Source organism: Lycium ferocissimum, chromosome 8 (assembly GCF_029784015.1).
Source record: "Lycium ferocissimum isolate CSIRO_LF1 chromosome 8, AGI_CSIRO_Lferr_CH_V1, whole genome shotgun sequence".
Taxonomy (NCBI): Eukaryota; Viridiplantae; Streptophyta; class Magnoliopsida; order Solanales; family Solanaceae; genus Lycium; species Lycium ferocissimum.
In genome coordinates this window covers 11,708,069-11,728,284 of record NC_081349.1, presented here as the reverse complement: position 1 = coordinate 11,728,284, position 20,216 = coordinate 11,708,069, and the positions used below count along the sequence as shown (strand labels likewise).

Sequence of the window (20,216 nt, the reverse complement as noted above, 5' to 3'; positions counted from 1 at the left end):
ATGGGAGGATATTTGCGTGAATCAAGGAACATTAAAAACTGATTTTAATTTAAATTGGAATAGATTTTGTTTCCATAAATATAAGCTTTCGGTTTACGCGTGTGTATTTAGTTATATTTATCACTATATTTAAGTCGATGCGTCTCTTAGCTAAATATAGGCCCTCACCTACGAATTGTAAATGTAGAACATATAGTTATAAGTTGTTAGAAGGAGCTAAAAGGTAGCTGTTTGTGAAAATTTTATTTCTCCAAAAACCTAGGCAGATAATATACTGTACGAGATAATTTTTTTAAAAAGAAAAAAATATGCTAATTGTCATTTGCAAGAAGACACATAGACTAAAATGAAGACATGCATGTAGACATTTTAAGTCAGCGGAAAATTTGGCTGACTCCAGTAAGAGATTTCGTAAACAAATCCTCAACACAAATTTTTGCACAGTATCTATACTGATGTGATTGCCCTTAAGTTACTATAATCTTTAATTATTTTTATATATGGGCAAATACATAATCTAGAATTCTATCAATAATTTCATTCACTATTCTGTTTGATTCTCACTTCTCAGATTCCTCTTCATCATCATTCCACCAAACTTTCAAAAGGGCCACGTGCTTTCTTCTTCATAGTACTTTTTATAGGTTGTTTTTTCTATCTCTACTTTTGTATTATTTTATATGAATTTTAATATAATTCTGGATGGATATTTGTACTTTCCTAGTATACATTGTATTTATTTTGGCATAGCTTTTTAAAAAATAATTCTTGCCTTTTGTGCTGCAGGTTCTTTTACATACTATTTTAAGGGCTGAGTTGAAAAGTGGGATTTTCTTGAGTTTTGGTCTCAACCAAGATGGACATCACTTTGAGGGCAACCAATGTGGCATTTTTCTTGCTGTTACTCATATGTTTCATACTAGATTTTTTCAAGAACAATGGAGGAGAAGGAGAAAAAGAGAGTTTTGTAGAAAAAAAGGAGAGAAGAAAATCCACATTTTTCAACAAGATTACAATTTTAGTGAATTTTTCAATAGCCCTTTCTTACTTGGGGTTTTGTCTCCATGAATTCTGGAAGTTGAGAACTTTTGTGTTTGAAGAGTCTGTTTTTTCTGTCATGACATGGAGTCTAGCAAGTGTAATTGCAGCCTACTCATTATACAGAGAGAAAAGGTGGTCATTATTACTCATCATATGGTGGGTCTTTGCAAGTATTTTTGATATACTTTTAGTCTCATTTCATCTCCTTAACCATTATAATATATATAAAAAAGCCCCACATTTTCTGCCCAAGGCAAATATAATTGATTTTGCTTCCTTACCACTGTCAATTATCCTATGTTTCAATGCCTTGCCTGCTTGTTCTCCCAAGAAAAACAGTGAAACTGAACAGCCATTACTTCAGAAAGAGGTAAATAGACATGTTTTTCCGCATGATGATGCATTTTCAAATGCTGGTATTTGGAGCCAAATCACATTCAGGTGGCTTAATCCACTATTCAAGAAGGGTCATGAGGAAAAGCTGAGAGTAGAGCACATACCTTCAATTCCTCACTCTGAGACCTCTAATGAAGCTTCTTCTTTGTTGGAAGACGCGCTTCGGAAAAAGAAAGCTTCTACTTTCTCCCTCCCTGATGGCATACTGCATATGATTTGGAGACCACTTGCTTATAATGCAGTTTTTGCGGGTAATTCTTGATTTTTCATCACTCAAATAATCAGAGAATCTATGCGTAGAAAACCTTTTTGTTACCGGTGTGGCGTCTATTCCAGATTGCGTGCACCTCAACTATGCTTAGCAAACTAATTACATGCTTCTGTTTTTTTTCGTTTATGTAGGAGTCAACACAATTGCATCCTATACTGGGCCTTTGCTCATAACAAGCTTTGTGAAATTTTTGTCTGAAAAGAAGGATGAGTCCAATTGGCAAGAAGGAATGGTTTTGGCCTTCATCTTCTTCTTTGCCAAAACAATAGAGTCACTATCCCAAAGACAATGGTACTTTGGAGCTCACCGGATTGGTGTTCGAGTCAGAGCAGCTTTGATGGCATTGATATATAAAAGAACTCTATCCATCAAGTATGGTGGTACAAGAGATGGAAAGATCATTAACTTCATCAATGTTGATGTTGAGAGAATTGGAGACTTTTGCTGGTATATTCATGGAGTTTGGTTGCTTCCTGTTCAGGTTATATTTGCCCTGCTTATCTTGTACAGGAACCTGGGTGCTGCTCCCTCTGCTGCTGCTCTTCTTTCGACCATATTCGTGATGGTGAGCAACACACCACTTGCCAATATGCAGGAGCAGCTCCACTCAAAGATAATGGAAGCGAAGGACGTGCGAATCAAAACCACTTCAGAGACCTTGAAAAGCATGAGAGTCTTGAAACTGCACTCATGGGAGTCCACTTTCTTGAAGAAGCTGCTTCAACTCAGAGAAAATGAGAGAGGTTGGCTTAAGAGATACCTTTATACATGTTCTGCTGTGGCTTTCCTCTTTTGGGCTTCACCAACACTAGTTTCAGTTGTGACCTTTGGTGTTTGTATCATTCTAAAAACACCATTAACATCAGGAGCAGTTCTCTCAGCGCTAGCAACTTTCAGGATCCTACAAGAACCAATTTACAACTTGCCCGAGCTCATTTCCATGGTTGCTCAGACAAAGGTTTCAGTTGATAGGATTCAAGACTTTATGAGAGAGGAGGATCAAAAGAAGTTAACAAGCTATCATACTCCTAATACTTCTCAAGTGGCGATCGAACTTGAACCAGGAGAGTACGCTTGGGGCACAAATGAGTCCAAGAAATCAACAATTAAGATAACTGAGAAAATCAGGATTATGAATGGATGGAAAGTAGCAATCTGTGGTTCAGTGGGATCGGGAAAGTCAAGTTTACTCTGTAGTATTATGGGAGAGATTCCTAGGATTTCTGGATCTAGCATTCAGATTAATGGTTCGAAGGCAATTGTACCACAAAGTGCTTGGATCCAGACGGGCACTGTTAGGGACAATGTTTTGTTTGGCAAGGAAATGAATAAGGCTCGTTATGATGATATTGTTGAACGATGTGCTTTGAAACGTGACATTGAAATGTGGTCTGATGGAGATCTGAATTCGGTAGGAGAAAGAGGAATGAACCTAAGTGGTGGACAAAAGCAAAGAATTCAGCTGGCAAGAGCTATTTATAGTGATTCAGACATCTATCTACTGGATGACCCTTTCAGCGCCGTTGATGCACAAACTGGAGCTCATATGTTCAAGGCAAGTACTACACACCTACTTCTGTAGAACATTTTTGTTCAGTTATCTAGTTGCTCTTATTTGTGTTAAACCCCTTCATCATATTGCAGAAATGCCTACTCCAACTCCTACATAGTAAAACAGTTGTTTATGCCACTCACCAGTTGGAATTCTTAGATACTTCTGACCTCATCCTGGTAAGTTGAAACTATTTTGAGCTATTGGTTTTTGGTTGATTGAAACGAATTAGGAAAGTATATCTTAGTTTTGCTGCTTACCTGATATGCTTAGGTAATGAAAGACGGAAGAATTGTTCAATCAGGAAAGTATAACGAGTTGATTGCAGACCCTGATGGTGAGCTCCTAAGGCATATGGAGGCTCACGGTAAGTCGTTACATCAGGTGAACCCTTCTCAAAAATGCAGCTGCTTAACCAAGGGTAAGCACCAGAATAACCAAAGTGAAGTCGAAGAGTGTTTTGAAGATCTTACCTGTGACAACAGAATCTTAGGAAGAACTCAGCAGGAAGACGCAGTCTCAGGTCGAGTTAAATGGAAAGTTTACTCGACCTTTGTCACCTCAGCGTATAAAGGGGCCCTTGTACTTCCAGTCCTTCTATGTCAAGTTCTCTTCCAGGGACTGCAGATAGCAAGCAACTACTGGATTGCATGGGGAACAGAAGAAGAAGGCAGGGTTACAAGTGAGAGATTAATTGGAATATTCGTGCTGATGTCAGGAGGAAGCTCTTTTTTCATCTTAGGAAGAGCAGTTATGCTTTCAACTATTGCAATTGAGACTGCTCAGAAGCTCTACATTGGAATGATTACATCACTCTTCCGAGCGCCCTTGTCATTCTTCGACTCCACCCCTTCCAGCCGAATTCTCAATAGGGTGAGTGTAGCAGATGAAATGATCTATTTGTCTTGAAATGTGTCTATATTCTGGTCTTTGTTAGTAAAAACGTGACTTTTTCTGGCTGCATCCTGAATTTCAATTATTTTTTTCTTGCTTGTCAGTCTTCTACGGACCAAAGCATTGTGGACACAGATATTCCATATAGATTGGCTGGACTAGCATTTGCACTTATTCAATTATTGAGCATTGTTGTCCTTATGTCCCATGTTGCCTGGCAGATCTTTTTTCTCTTCCTTCTAATACTTGCCATCTCCATGTGGTATCAGGTAATAAGAAGCTCAACCTCAAGTTACTTTTGTTCCCATTGACTTTTAACTGCAAGAAATTCACTTTCTTACTGAGTGCTGTAAAGTAGACTGAAAGAGCATGGAGCATATTTCTTTTAAATATTTCTTTTGTATCACTGCTAAATTAGAATGCAGACAATGGATATTTACTTCTCATAAGTATGGTCTTAGTGCTAATAATACAATTCTTACTACAGGCATATTACATTACCACTGCTAGAGAACTGGCAAGGATGATCGGCATTCAGAAAGCTCCAATCCTGCATCATTTCTCTGAATCTCTCACCGGTGTAGCAACAATTCGTTGTTTTAATCAGGAAGACCGATTCTTGAATAAGAATTTAAATCTCATCGATAACTATTCTCGTGTTGCCTTTCACAACTCTGCTACAATGGAATGGCTCTGCGTTCGAATTAACTTTCTCTTCAATCTCATATTCTTCTTTCTTCTCGTCATCCTGGCACACCTTCCACGGGAGGCTATCGACCCCAGTAAGCTTTTATTTCTTCTCCATTTCCATTTCATGACTCCAGTTTAACACATTCTGCTTCCACTTGGCCAAGGAGCAGTTAGTCAACTAAATCCCAGGCAGCTGCATGAGTAGACATAAGAAACAAATCTTAGCTATAAGAACTTACAAAAAGTGAGGAAGTCAAAGTCATGCACCTGAAAGTCTCTGATAATGTTTTTTTCTTACTTCCATTGTGATAAATGGTTTCAGTGTGTGATGTCACATGTCTCATCTGTTTGCAGGTTTAGCAGGACTAGCAGCTACCTATGGCTTAAATCTTAATGTTCTTCAAGCTTGGGTTATATGGAACCTTTGCAATGTTGAGAACAAAATGATCTCAGTTGAGAGGATACTTCAGTTTAGCGATGTTCCTAGCGAAGCTCCACTGATAATTGAAAAGTCCAGCCCGAAACCCGATTGGCCTCTAAAAGGAAGAATTGAGATTAAAGATCTTCATGTGCAATACAGCCCTGATCTCCCAAGAGTTCTAAAAGGTATAACCTGCACCTTTCCTGAGGGAAAGAAAATTGGGGTAGTTGGAAGAACAGGTAGTGGGAAGTCTACTTTGATCCAAGCTCTCTTCAGGGTTGTGGAGCCATCCGAGGGATGCATTCTTATCGATGGAATAGACATTTCAAAGATCGGTTTGCAGGACCTCAGGTCTAGGTTGAGTATAATACCACAAGATCCAACTTTGTTCCAAGGAACGATTAGGACTAATCTTGATCCATTACAGAAACATTCGGATCATGATATCTGGGAGGTAATGTTCTGGACTTCTTTTTCTTGGTTTTATTCGACATAGTACGACAGTGTAACTTACTATTAGAATGGTTTCATATTTCAGGTCTTGAACAAATGTCATTTAGCTAATATAGTAAAGCAGGATCCAAGGCTTCTGGATGCACCAGGTACAAATACTAGGTTCTGTGGTTTGAACCCACCTTTTTATTCCAACCTATAAAAGAACTTCAAAATGCACAAACATTTGGAAAGGGAAACAAATGATCTTCAAATTAATGACCAAGAATTTTATGCTGCAGTTGCAGAAGACGGAGAAAACTTGAGTGTGGGTCAAAGGCAGATTGTGTGCTTAGCTAGGGTGTTGCTACAGAAAAGAAGAATATTGGTACTTGATGAAGCTACTGCTTCCGTGGATACAGAAACAGACAATGTCATTCAGAAAACCATAAGAGAAGAAACAGATGGATGTACAGTTATAACGGTAGCACATCGGATACCCACAGTCATCGATAATGATCTGGTTCTAGTTCTTGGTGAAGGTAAAGATACAGAACCTAACACCACAAGCACACACAAAAACAGCACAAGCAAGTAAATTAGTACATGTTAATATGATAAGTTTCAAGTCTAGCTGGTAAGATAACAATAGTAAGGATACAGTAACAGTTCGAATGATAAAAATATCAGCTACTTGTGTACAACTGCATGACAATCATAGTTGCAGAGATATATAGTGCAACCATTAACCACCAAAGCCACCTAAGAACTGAAAAAGATAAAGATATAGAACAACTGAGAGTAGACATATTATACTATTCGAAACGGATTATAGTGCCTGACAAAATCCATCTTGTTTGATGCAGGAAAAATTCTTGAGTTTGATACACCAAACCAGTTATTGAGGAACAGCTCTTCTGCATTTTCAAATTTGGTGGCAGAATTCTTGCGGCGATCATCCAAGGGATAGCGTAAAAGCATAGCACTAGGTATATGTGATAGTACAGCTAGTTTCGATCCTCTAAAGGAACGAATCACTGGTTCAATCTGCCAATATTAATGTGGCATTGTACAGTACAAAATCACAAACTGACATCAAGAAATAGAGCAAGTTGAGCAGCTATAAATGAAGTAATTCAATTACTTTACAGCCGCCACTTCTTACAAGTATACATCTCATAACTGCTAACCAAAGGTGACATGAAGCCTGTAGGATATCTACAGTGGTTATTCGTAATCCTTAACTCATAGTTCATGTACTTAATTAGTTGCTTGTTGAGTATTTTTTCGGCTGAAGGTTATTTTTTGATGTAACATTAGCTTGAATAGAGTTTTCTGTGGTTCATCTGGCAGCTAGTTGATCCTTGACCTGGATCAAGTTGTAAGCTGAATTCTGTCTGAATCTGGGGTAAATTTTAGATGGTCACTTAACTATCACTTTTTTTCACAAAAGTCGCTTAACTATAATTAAAAGTCACTTAACTTTGAGTATACTAACACAAAAGTCACTAACCACTTTCCGCTGTCATTAAACCACTTTATGATAACTCATATTTTACTCTCTTTTTTCTTAAAAAAAAAAATCTAATAGGTAAAACTTAATTAGAAAGGTTTAACCTGACCCGACCAAAACCCTATATGAAGAAAGTAAATAACCTTTCATATTCTTCCATTTCCCCTACCATTTTAACATGTTTGGTTTGAAATAATACTAGGTAATTCGTCTAGCTACCCAAGTCAATTAAAATTACTGTTCTTACTTTTATACCATGACCAAATTAAACAGGGTATGGCATCATCTTGTATAACAAGATTTTCGATAATGAAACAGCTAGGGGTGAATTCATTTAGCATAGTGAATTTATTTCTTCCTATTTCTGCAGTTACAATCCTATATTTGCAAAAAAGTGCAAATAAATTGCTGAAGAATAAAATCCTGATAAATGAAGAACTTGATATATGAAGAAAATCTTGTTATACAACATCTTGCTAAATAAATTCACTCTTGATCGGGTTGAACCTTTTTTAATTAATTTTTTAGTTATTACTCCCTCCGTCTTAATATATATGAAACTCTTTCCTTTTTAGTTAGTCTAAAAAAGAATGATATCTTTCTATATTTGTGTAACAATTCAACTTTAAATTACCTTTTTACTTTTAATGAAATGATTTCTAGCCACAAATCTATGATTTGTTTTAAATCACAAATTTCAAAAATCTTTCTTCATTTCTTAAACTTCGTGCCCAGTCAAACACCTTCGTATAAAATGGGACGGAGGCAGTAGATTTTTTTTATTTTTTTTTAAAGGGGAAAAAATGAGCTATCTCCGTAAAGTGATTTAGTAACACCGAAAAGTGATTTTGTGACTTTTGTGTTAGTATACTCAAAGTTAAGTGACTTTTGTGTTTGAAATGATAGTTAAGTGACTCTTGTGGGGAAAAATTGATAGTTAAGTGACCATCTGTGAAATTTATCCTCTTAATCTGCTTTAAATATCAATTAAAGTGAATATCTGGTAGATTAACCTCTGAACGTCCCTCAAACATGAATTTAGCCGAAAGAATAAATTACATCATCAGTAATTTGTAATATCTGATTGGAAGTTCCATTCAGCTGCTCTTGCATCGTGGTCAGGGACGGATGTAGAGTTATGGTGCAGGTTCATCTGAACCAGTACTTTAGATGCAGAGCATAAAATTTGTTAAAACTGCGATAAGTAGAATGTTTGAACTCATAATTTTTTAAATACAATTAGTTCAATACTATGAACCTTAAAAGTTGAATCATAGAGTTTATATCCTGAATTTGCCTCTATTCATAGTTAAGTGCATTGATAGACATAAGTAGTTACATCACTTGCTTCTGCTTAGTGTAGAAATCTTGCAGAAGTCTAAGAAACCTATAATATACTTCTTTCAACCTTTTCATGTTTATGCTTCATCATTAGGCATAATTATCGCCAAAAGACTTGATCAAACGTGAAAATCGATGTGTGTTGGTGGTCTTTTTCTTACTATTGTCCCTTCTTATTTGGATCATTTCATGCTTATCTTCCATCAGTTTGTCTCTGACTGCTATTCTCCTGCCAATTTCACTCTATGAACTTAAATTGGACCTGCTATTCCCATAGCATCAATCACATTGCTAATAGAAATAGTAAAACTGAACTATATCTAGAAGGTTGAATAGGTTAGTTGGAGCATCACTTAGAAACACACAAAACATAGATGGTTAGGACCTATTTGAAGGTGAACAAATAAGAACTTCATTACACTTTGAGAACAAAATTATGAATTTACAGAGAATTGAATCCAAGAGAGTAAGAAGCTGAAAAATCACAAGATAAGCTACCTTCGACATTTTGCTCCTATTTCTTTAACATAAAATATAAGATTCAAGCTCTATGCAAAGTGATTATTTTAGATTCTAGAAATCTACTTCATTTTCACTAAGACTACTTGCAGATGGTAAGAATGACAGAAGCCAATGGAGTGTATATACTATGAGTTCAACCGAACCTAGTATTTTCGACACAAAAAATAGATATATAATGAAAGTTACTACTAAATTTCAACAAATATTAGATTCTGAACTCATAATTTTAAGAAGTAGAGTGAGTTTAATGTTAAGAACCTTGAAGGTTGAATCCTTCAAGTTTAAATTCTAGATCTACCACTGAAGCGATCTCAGTCCACCTGCATTAACAAGGTTCCTAAGTGATTCTTTGAGATAATAAGTCCTCCTTCGAAGTTGTCAAGATACCCCTGAATTTGTTTTGTTTTTCCCTAAAAAGGTAAATCATCAATCAATGTGATACTATGGCAACCATGAGTGTTATCCAAATGCAGTTGTAATCCTTTTTGTGACCATTAGCCAGTAATCACTATGTTGATTATCAACTATTGGTGTTCCTACAAATGAACTATATTGAACAAGATGCCTCACGATAGATCAACTGATCCAGAGGCAAAAACTACCACTGCCAAGTGCTAGCATGAGAGGATACACATATTCTGGGTGGAAAAAACTAAAAGAATATAGTTAGCTTATGCCCTGTTTGAAAAGCTATGTATAAGGAATTTTTTACATTAAACTACAGCAATTGTCATGGTTAAGTAATAAATTGAGATAAGAAATCATAGAATGAGTTAAGCTTGGTCAAATAATAGATTTGTATAATAGATCTGCTCTACTCTAGCCCATATCATTCCAATGCAGGCAAAAAGCTTATCTTTCAAGTCAGACTGAGGGTTATCTGAGCACAAAGCGTTTTATTCAATCAATCAAACAATCAACAATGCCTCCAAGTCCTATCTAGTTTATGCCATATGAAACTGTTCAAGCCAATAGCATTTCAATGCAGGTTGATAATTTCTGTTCAAGGCAAATTAAGGGTGTGTTCGGTATGATGGAAAACATTTTCCGGAAAATGTTTTATAATTTTCTCATGTTCATTTGGTCAAAATTTTTGGAGAACATTTTATTTAGGAAAACAAAGATTTAAAAATGAAAAAAAAGTGACTTTTCTAATCAAAATAGGAAAAACAAGTCCAAAATTGACATTTCACCAATCACCCTACCACCATCCAACCCACCTCCAACCACCAAACTCTAATAATTCCCACAACCCCATGCACCTCCCTACCTCCCCCCCACCCCCCCCAAAACCATGAACCCCCCTACACCCTCGCCCCCGCACCCCCCGGCAACCTCCCCCTCCCCCCCAAATTTTTTTAACAGTTTTAATTTTTTATTTTTTTTTGGGATTTCTACACTACCCATCCCTCTCCCTCCCACCCCTGCCCCCGTGGGACCCTCACCCCCTCCAAAAGATTTTTCTTTTCTTAAAAAGAATTTTTTTAAAAAAAAATTTTGTTTGGTTTTTTACACCACCTACCCTCTTTCCACCTCACCATCATCCCACCACCCCCTTCAAAAAAATTAATTCTTTTTTAAAAGTTTTGGAAAAAAATTCTTTTTTGATTTCCTACCAGGCCCCAACACCCCACCATCCCCTTCAAAAAAATTAATTTTTTTTTAAGTTTTGAAAAACATTTCTTTTGCAGATTTACCCATCCCCCCCCCCCTTCCCTACACCTTACTCCCTCTCAAATTTTCTACTTCATACTTAATTTTACCTTTATAAAAATGAAAAGTTTGCGTGGTTAAATTTTTTGTGGGGTGGATGGTGGGATAAGGGCGGATAATGGTGAGGGATAGTGGGTGGTGGTGGGGTGGATAAGAAAAAAATTTATGAAATAGAAAATTTGGGAGGTTGTGGGGGTGGATTGGGGTAAGTGGTGATGTGAGGTAAGGGTGGGGTGAAGATGAAGTGGTTGGAGGGAGGTGGTTGGGTGGGGGTGGAATTTGGTTGGGGGGTGGTGGGTCATGGGTGGGTGTGAGGTGGTGGGGTTGGTATTTTCCGAAAAATATTTTCTATCAACCAATCGAACATGAGAAAATAAGTAAGAAATTTACTTATTTTTCACTATTCAACCGAGCACAAGAAAATAAGTAGAAATTCACTTATTTTTCAAGAACACATTTTTCAGGAAAATATTTTCCTTCATACCGAATACGCCCTAAGGGTTTTCTGAAACCAAAATTGATCTAAATCTCACACTTATTACTACACCCACAACATGCAATTATCTAAAACAATACTAAGGGTGTGTTGGTATGGAGAAAAACGTTTTCCGGAAAATATTATCTAATTTTTTCATGTTCGTTTGGTAAAAAATTTTGAAAAATATTTTCAGAACTTTTCAAAACAAATCTCACAAGTGGCATTGCATCAATCACCCACCACCACACAACTCCCCCCCCCCCCCCCCCTCCTCCTCCTCCCCCCACTCAAATTTTCTACTTCATATATTTTATTTTACTTTTATAATAATTTAATAAAGAATGAGAAATTTGTGTGGTTAAATTTGGTGTGTTCGAAGGTAGTGGTTGGGTGGTGTGGTGAGGTTTGTGGGGCTTGGATATTTTCCGAAATAAGAAGGAAATAACTTAATTAATATTAAGGAAACAAGCACAAAATGAAATGGACCTCCAATTTAATCTCTGCCGTCCGGCACTTTATCTGGACCCTCCACGTGTAATACTCTTTTAGCCGATGCTCTTCATTTCCTTTCCTATCACTCAGCTCATTACAAAAAGAGAGATTTACTAGTGCGATTGCAATTAATTAGAATTGAGATCTATATAGTCATGACGATACCCTCACATTAGATTAAATATAGAAATAAGGGTCAAAAACACACCTCAACTATTACTATTTTTTTTATATTTTTTTTTTGTGTTTCATACATGAACTATCCGAAGTGAAACTTTCCTACCTAAACTATCACCATGTAGTTAGCTAAACACACCTCGACTTATATATGATGGTGTGTGTACTACACTCTTTTTTTTTTTTTGTTTAAAAATCGTGCCACATGGATAAATAATTTCACTGTGGCAGAACTAATTGTTAGGTTAAAAGTTAATTCCACATGGATAATCTGCCTACATTTGCAAAAGACAGTCTTCCTCATTTTGATAAGAAAATATGATCAATGAAGAAGATGAAGGGAAACAAAATGAAGGAGAAAATCTGATTAGCTCTTATAGAAGAAGAAAAAGTAGAACAAGGCTAATAATAAAAAAGAAATAAATGAGAAAATTTGCACAAGAGAAACAGAAATAAAGAAAAATGGTTGAGAAATGATATATGAAGAAGAAGAGGGAGAGCTTAGGGTTTTAAAGAATTAATTGAAAAATTAAAAAAAATATAAAAAATAATAATGAGTCAGTCCATCACATATAGCTGTTGTTCACGCGCATTTTAGTGTTTGAGGTCAAACATTTAGTCTAGTCAATGTTCAAGTGTGTTTTGCTAATTATCTGGTGATAGTTTAGGTAGGAAATCTTCACTTCGAATAGTTCAGGTATGAAACATGAAAAAAATAATAGTTAAGGTGTGTTATTGATCATTATCTCTTAAATATAAGAAGTTAAGTAGTTCACTGGAGAAGTTTATATCAATAAAAATGTGGATAACCATAGTTAGCGTTAGAAAACTACTGGATTAGAATGAAATGGTTCCAGGTTGAAAAAAATGTAAAGCAGAAATTTATATAGCTGACCACGGCTAACTTGTGATTGGAGCATAGAAATAGCAATCGTTATTAATGTAACATAATTGTTTTCTTCTAACCAAACTTGAGTCTAGTTATACTTTCGCAGGTGGAGACGGAGTTAACAAGTAAACTAACGTGTGTTTTGTGGAAAATGAGAAAAGTAAAGAAAATCTGCCCAGTATTTTGGCTCTTGAATTTCTACTTTTATAAAACCTAAATATTTATGGTTTTTGGGAAAGTACTTTTAATGGGATAAGACACCATTACCCCCTGAACTATACCCTTACATTATTCACCTTACCTTTCCCGAGCCCTATTACCCCCCTAAACTTATTTAAAATGGAATAATTACCCCCCCAAATGATGTGGTAAAGAAAGTGTGTTTATTCTCTTTTTGAGAGAGTGAGAAAACAAAAAAGGGAAAACTTAATTTTTTTTTTTCTTAAAAATCGCATTTTCTTAAAAATTTGAAAATAAATCTACTCTTCCACATTTAGTTTTAAAAACGGATTTTCCACATGTTAAGAAAATAATTAATTTTTTCAAAATTTTATAAAAATTCGAGCTTTTTTTCACATTTTGGCAAGAAAACATTTTTCCATTTTATTTGAAAAATAAAAGTGTCCTAAGAAAATGAAATCAAGATTTTTTAAGACATTTTTAAAAAATAATCAAGTTTTCCATATTTTTAACAAATCCATTTTTCCATATTTAAAAAAAAAATCATTTTTCAGTTTTTTTTTCTTTTTCAAAAACGGGTTTTAAAAAAAAAAAACAAATTTTCAATTTTTTTTTTTTTTAAAAAGGGTTTTAAAAATCCTTTTTTAAAAGAAAATTCAGTTTTTTAATCCATGTTTTTAATTTATTTTTTTTAAATGGGTTTAAAAAAAATCAAATTTTCAAATTTAAAAAAAAAAGACGGGTTTTAAAACTCATTTTTTTTAATGAAAATTCAGTTTTTTATTTTTATTTTTAAAAAAATTGACACGTAAATTTGAAAAAAATTAAAAAAAAAAGAAGAAACAAATAAATACACATGTGGCGAGGAGAGTGTATGTCACTCTCCGTATGAGAAGTGGGCGTCGGCGTTTAGGGGTAATTATTCCGTTTTAAATAAGTTTAGGGGGGTAATAGGACCCTGGGAAAGGTAAGGTGTGTCGTAGCAAATTCGGGTATAGTCCAGGGGGGTAACGGTGCCTTATCCCTACTTTTAATAGAATAAGTAAAATTACTATCAACTTTTCATTCCACAAAATTCTTAACTTAGTAACAAACTAAATAAAAATAGGAGAAAATATAAAACCTACAAGGTTATAGCTCTCAAATTTGTGATTAAACAAAAAAGATGCCGGCATAGTAAGATACAAATATAGTACGACAACAATAACATACCCATTTTAATCTCTCGCGTGGAGTTTGAAAAAGGTAGGATGTATACACACCATACCCCTACCTTTATGGGGTAGAGGCTATTTTCAATAGACCCTTGGTTAAAAAAAGTGTTATAAAAGCACGATAGAGAGGAAAATAACAACAGCAAAATAGCAAGATAAACAGAGCAAATGAAACAACAGGTGACAGTGAAAATTTGAAGAATAATATACTATGCGAATGCTAACTAATACTACTAAATAAGGAGAAGATTAGACGAGGAGACTAACCCCTTATCCTCGACTATTAAACCTTCCTATATAGGGTCATGTCCTAAGTAAGCTAAAGATATGCCATGTCCTCTGTAATCCCTTCCCCCACTTCTTCTTCAGCGTACCTCTACCTCTCCTATCTGTTATTGCCAACCTCTCACACCTTCTAACTGGTACATCCGCACACCTCCTCTTCACATGCCCGAACAATACACCCTTGCTTCCCTCACTTTGCTAATTTTATGTGTAAGCAAAAATGTACTTGTTTGAGTCAAAATTCGTATTTTACCCAAATAGTTGGATTTGTTTAAGGTTAACCACACTTGGTAGTAATTTGATATAGATGCTAGAGTTAACACATGCAAATTGTGTAAAGATCGATAATGAATAAGTAAATAAAAGGAAAAAGTAAACTTATGCCAATTGTAGATGAACAACAGTGATGGACTTCTTCGTTCCCACAGAATTAGTAAGAACTTGATGATAAAAGAATAACGATAATGCTAATGATAATGATAATAGTAACAAGCAGAGAATAATCAATAATTGTCTCTCTTTTAGTCAGTCTTGGATCCTAGATATACAAGTAAAAGTCCTAATTATAGGTATCTGATCCTATCTGGTGTTCTTCCCGTTATATGTCTGTAACGACAATCATTAGTTGCTGAATTAATAATTGTCATTTAATTTCTTGATTCTGGTCATTGGAAACCGTTTTGCCGTTCTTTGTATCAATGTTATTTAATGCGCAATCAAGAGGGTTTTGTGTGTTGTTTCCGCTGATGCTCTCTTCGTTGACCACATCGTCGGTATCAACTACTTTTTTGTAAATGCTTTACTCAGCATTACCATCTGATTTCTCTACGTCATTGTATAAACTGTCACGTGTTGACTACATGTTGATCCACGTGTTAGCTGCGATTTTTGCCCATACAGATAGTCCCTCAATTTTTCGGGTTCATCACAAAGATGTTCCCGAGAAATTGTTTTGTCGATTCTCATTAGCCTTCCCTTGATTAGTCATTTGAATCTTTTTATCGCGGAATAGGAAGCGTTGTAACTGATGTTAGATCGTGGCCCACTGATGTGATGGGTATGTGGCATAATCGCAGAAGTTGAAAAGACTCGCATTAAATGACGAAGTCAGACGTGGGGCACGTGGTCGTTACCGTCCCTTCATTTTCTCGCTGTTTCCTAATGTAATGATGGCGGCTTTACCTTCTCTACAAAAGTTTAAATTTTACCTTTTCATTATTTCATCTCTAATTTTCCACTCCAAAACTTCAAACTTTAAATTCCTTTTCTTCAACTTCTTCGATTTCTTCAATTTTTAATCACGTCTTCTCCTTCATCTTCTCAAAATATTTCCTCAGAAAGACCGTCATTGTTGACGCTTTTCCTTCCCATGTGGGCGCTGAAAACCCTAAGAATAGAATGCCCCCCAAAAAATTTATGGGCAATGCTATCGCTGTCGCTGCTGTTCCCAGGCCTTCATCTTCATCAACTTCATCTGTCAGTGATGATGAAACTGATATGGTTAATGTGAATCTGCCTTCTGTTGATAGTGTGATTCCGAAGAATCCTTCACATACTACAGATCTAAAGATCTCTCTTCCAAAAGGAGATAACTGTCATATTTTGAAGCTGGACGGAGAAAGAATGGCTTTAGTTTCTTCAATTATTTCTCAGGTTACTGAGGAGTCTCTTGATTCTGTCCGGGAAAGGTGTCGCTGAACAAATTCCAATCTCGATATCGTAGTTCCAGGAAAGGATATGCCCGCAACTGCTCATTGATAGAAGAATTTTGCATCTACCCTTTTACTATCGGCTTTACTTTGCCTCTTCCGCCATTGATAGAAGAATTTTGCCGCCACTTAAATATTTGTATGGTACAAATTACTCACGGGGTCTGGCGACTGTTTCAATTACTCGAGCACGTTGCTCATCTGGCGGGAGTGAACATTACTCTCGATCATATTTTATATTTGAATTCAGTTCATTTTATCCGGGGCTCTATGATTATGTTTAGAGCTCGGGGATCTAATAAATTATTTGAAGACCGCGAAGATGGCCAGGATCGGCATTGGTTTGACGAGTTCGTATTTATCTCCACTGCTCAACTGGTGTGTTACACCTCGAAAAAAAATCCTCTCATGCACAGTGAATAGACTAAAGAAGGGCACGAAGTATAAGATGTTTCGATAAGTGAGAAATGGCATTTGATGATCCTAATTGAGATTTTAAAGACGTTCGAGGCAAGAGAAGAGAGTTTTCCAAGAAAGGCAAGGTATACATTGTGTATCGGGAGAGATTTTTGAATACTAAGTTAATGATGGCTTAATGATATCTTCGAGAAGAGTTATAATGTCCCTTAGATTGGTAATGAGGTGTTAAACAAGTGTTAAAAGGTTCCATAAGGATTGGAGATCAAACAAGTCGACGAGAATGAACTTTGGAAAGCTGGGCATTATACGGCCCAACATACTGGTCATATAAAACATACTGGCCGTATGTTAGGCCGTATGTTCTGCCCAGAATGGGACTTCTACTAGACCAAATCTACGGCCAGACATACGGCCAGTATAAAAGATACGGACCGTATGTTGGTCCGTAGAATGGTGTCGGGACAGATTTTAAAATTTGATAGAAGGATCCAATCTCATTTAATTCATTTCATTCTTTCTCTCCACACTTCAAGAATTCTCTAGAAAGCTCTCCACACTTCTTCCACAAGAACTTAAGAGAGATTTGTGATCAACTTCATCAAACCAAGGAAATCAAGTGTAAGAAACTCATTAGAGTTCATCCAAGTCAAGAGATTCCATTGGAAGTGAACTAGGTTTTTGGCTCAAGTGAAGTCTTTCCACTCAAGGGTCACTCCCACACTATCTAAGGTAAGTTTTATGATCATTCCATGTTGTTTAAGATGTTGAGATGTTGAAAGACTTAGATTATGAAAGGAGATAGAAAATGGGTTACAAAGATGAGAATAATGAGATTTTGAGTAGTAGCTTGGGATGAGTCATGATTCTTGATATATTGTGATTATGATTATGTTATAAGTGATATTAAGGACATGGGAGAAGCACTATATTGTGAGTAAATGTAATAGTATATTATGACCATGATTATGGATGAATTGAAGTGAAATTATGAAATGTGGGTAATGTAGATGAATGAAAATTGTTGGTTATAATGTTGTGAATGTTATTATAGACGTTTGGGAGTTGATATATGATATGAGGGAAGTTGTATAAACAAAGAAAATGCTGCCCAATTTTCTCTAGCTTTAGTAAGCACGTTCATATAATCGATTAGCTAATGTTAATATGAACTCTCTTGAAGGTAGAAACGTGAGCGTTGAAGGAGAATGATCAAGCGACAGAGTAGCTAAACGAAAAGGTATGTGAGGCTAGTCCCTTCCTTCTAAGGCATGACTCCCATGGCATGAATTCTCCTATTCTCCCATGACTTTCTTACATTTCGGTAATTATGAGCCTATGCTTATAATGAGCTTAACATGAAATACATAAACGAGATATGTCATGCGTATGATAGTGATGATGATGAGTTAAGTCTAAAGATCCTAAAGCTAATGATTCTAACTATGATCCATTGATGTTGTTTATTGTATATACACTCACCTTTATGTGCTAATTCCTTCCGAGGTGAAAGAATGCTTATGAATGCTCCATAATGGAATCGGGGGTTCACGACTTTATGTCACCCCGATAAAGTGTAGTTGTCTTTGAGTTCCTATGCATGCATTACGATAAGTGTATGACAAGATTATGATAAGCCTATGAGATGTACATAATGATGATATTACACCGCGCCTATATAGCCCGACAGACACCGCTAAAGCGGGCAGCGTATACACCATGTCTAGACGGCATGGGCAGACAACACTAATGGGCGGCATGAGATGGTTACCCCGGACGTGTGAGGCTTGGACGCAGGCTAATGATGATCACACCGTACCCATGGTGGGCGACTATATATATAGATATGCATACACGATATGATGATGTTAATGAAGTGAGTTAGCATGTTTTATTTCTATCAAATTGACAGTCAGTTACAGGTTGTTCTTCATTTAATATCTCCCTATTTCATTGATGTATTATTATTGTTTATGCCTTACATACTCAGTACAATGCTCGTACTGACGTCCTCTTTCTTTGGACACTGTGTTCGTGCCCACGGTAGACGGGAGGTGATCCGATTCATAGGAGCGATTAGCGAGACTTGAGAGCACTCTTGTTTCGGAAGTTCCATTGCTTATGATTTTGTATATATATATATATTTTGGGCACGATGGGGTCTGTCCCGTCCGTATGTCTAGAATCTAGTAGAGGCTCGTAGATACGTATGTGTGGGTAGTATGGTCTCACGATTTCCTCATTGTATATATATTATTTTGATACCGAAGGGTTTATGTATATAAAGGTAAATATATTTCAAAATGAAAATGGTTTTCGTATGATTTTGAGTATGAGAATAATGAATGAACGCCGGATGAGTACGATGGGTAATAGTATGAGCGGTGCTCGGTGGTTAGCCCCGGGTACCCATCATGGCCCCTAGTAGGGTCGTGACAAAAGTGGTATCAGAGCAGTTCAGTCCTAGGAAGTGTCTACGAGCCGTGTCTAGTAGAGTCTTATTTATGGTGTGTTGCGCGCCACACTAATAAACAGGAGGCTACAGGGCATTTAGGAAAAATGACCATTCTTCTTCTTATGAGATCGTGCGATAGAGCCGTGTTATAAGATTTTCTCCTCCCTAATGGTATGTTATGATTTCAGAGATGCTGCCAAAGAAAAAAGCTACAGCTGCCCAGAAGGGCAATACTACGATGGGAAGGCAGGTAGAAAGGGAGCCACCAATGAATGTAGAAGAGGGTGAATCACATAATGAAGCTTCATCTAATACCTCACCTACTCCGCCTATTATAGAAGAACAAGAAGGGGCTTCAGTTCCAGCTCCCATACCTCTAGTTCCTCCCCCGGCTACTTCGGGTCAACAAATGACCGAGGCTATTCATCTATTGACGCAGTTAGTTGCCGCCCAGGCACAACGGCAGAGTTCGGGTCTAAGTGACAGGGCAGTTAGTACTAGAGCCCGTTATTTCATGAGTTTGAATCCTCCGGAGTTTTTCGGGTCAAAGCCGGATAAAGACCCGCAAGGTTTTATTGATGAAATGTTGAGAACATTGAAGATTATTCATGCCTCTGAAACTGAATATGTGGAGTTGGCATCTTATAGACTCCGAGATGTGGTGGTCTTATGGTATAATAATTGGATATCATCAAGAAAAGAGAATTCACCTCCTCCCGTTTGGCAAGAATTTCTAGATGCCTTCATCCGTCACTATTTGCCACCCGAGGTCCGCCGAGCTAGAGCGGACAGGTTCTTAAATCTAAAGCAAGGAAATATGAGTGCCCGGGAGTATAGCCTCCAGTTTAATTCATTGGCTAGATATGCTTTGACTATGGTGGCCGACATGGGTGATAGAGTGCACAGATTTGTGAGTGGCCTAGGGCCACATTTGTTCAAAGATTGTTTAACGACTTCATTGCAAGATGGGATGGATATTTCCCGCATTCAGGCCCATGCCCAGAACTTAGAAGGGCAACAACATCCACAAAGGGGTGAGTGTGATATTGATAGAGGGCAAAGCAAGAGGGTCAGATCTATGGGTGCAGGTAGCAATTTTAGAGGGGGATCGAGGCAGACATATCCCAGACACTC

General features: G+C 36.7%; 1 protein-coding gene and 1 long non-coding RNA gene across 3 annotated transcripts; one reads left to right on the top strand and one right to left on the bottom strand.

Moving 5' to 3' along the window:
• Window positions 1–487: 487 nt before the first annotated feature.
• LOC132067238 (putative ABC transporter C family member 15) lies at window positions 488–7,131 on the top strand. 2 transcript variants are annotated; one of them, XM_059460401.1, is made up of 11 exons: window positions 495–644; window positions 787–1,688; window positions 1,840–3,263; window positions 3,353–3,439; window positions 3,534–4,133; window positions 4,259–4,423; window positions 4,642–4,936; window positions 5,199–5,719; window positions 5,804–5,867; window positions 6,000–6,239; window positions 6,564–7,131. In XM_059460401.1, exons 2-11 carry the CDS (start codon window positions 857–859, stop codon window positions 6,665–6,667), a joined length of 4,332 nt encoding a protein of 1,443 aa, XP_059316384.1. In that variant the 5' UTR covers window positions 495–644; window positions 787–856; the 3' UTR covers window positions 6,668–7,131. The 2 variants fall into 2 exon arrangements, with proteins under 2 accessions (XP_059316383.1, XP_059316384.1); XM_059460400.1 differs by having other exon boundaries at window positions 488–1,688.
• On the bottom strand, window positions 4,534–5,252 carry LOC132067241 (uncharacterized). The gene is made up of 2 exons (XR_009417095.1): window positions 5,112–5,252; window positions 4,534–5,037 (listed from the first exon to the last, which is right to left on the bottom strand). It is a non-coding gene; the product is annotated as an uncharacterized LOC132067241 (long non-coding RNA).
• Window positions 7,132–20,216: the final 13,085 nt, after the last annotated feature.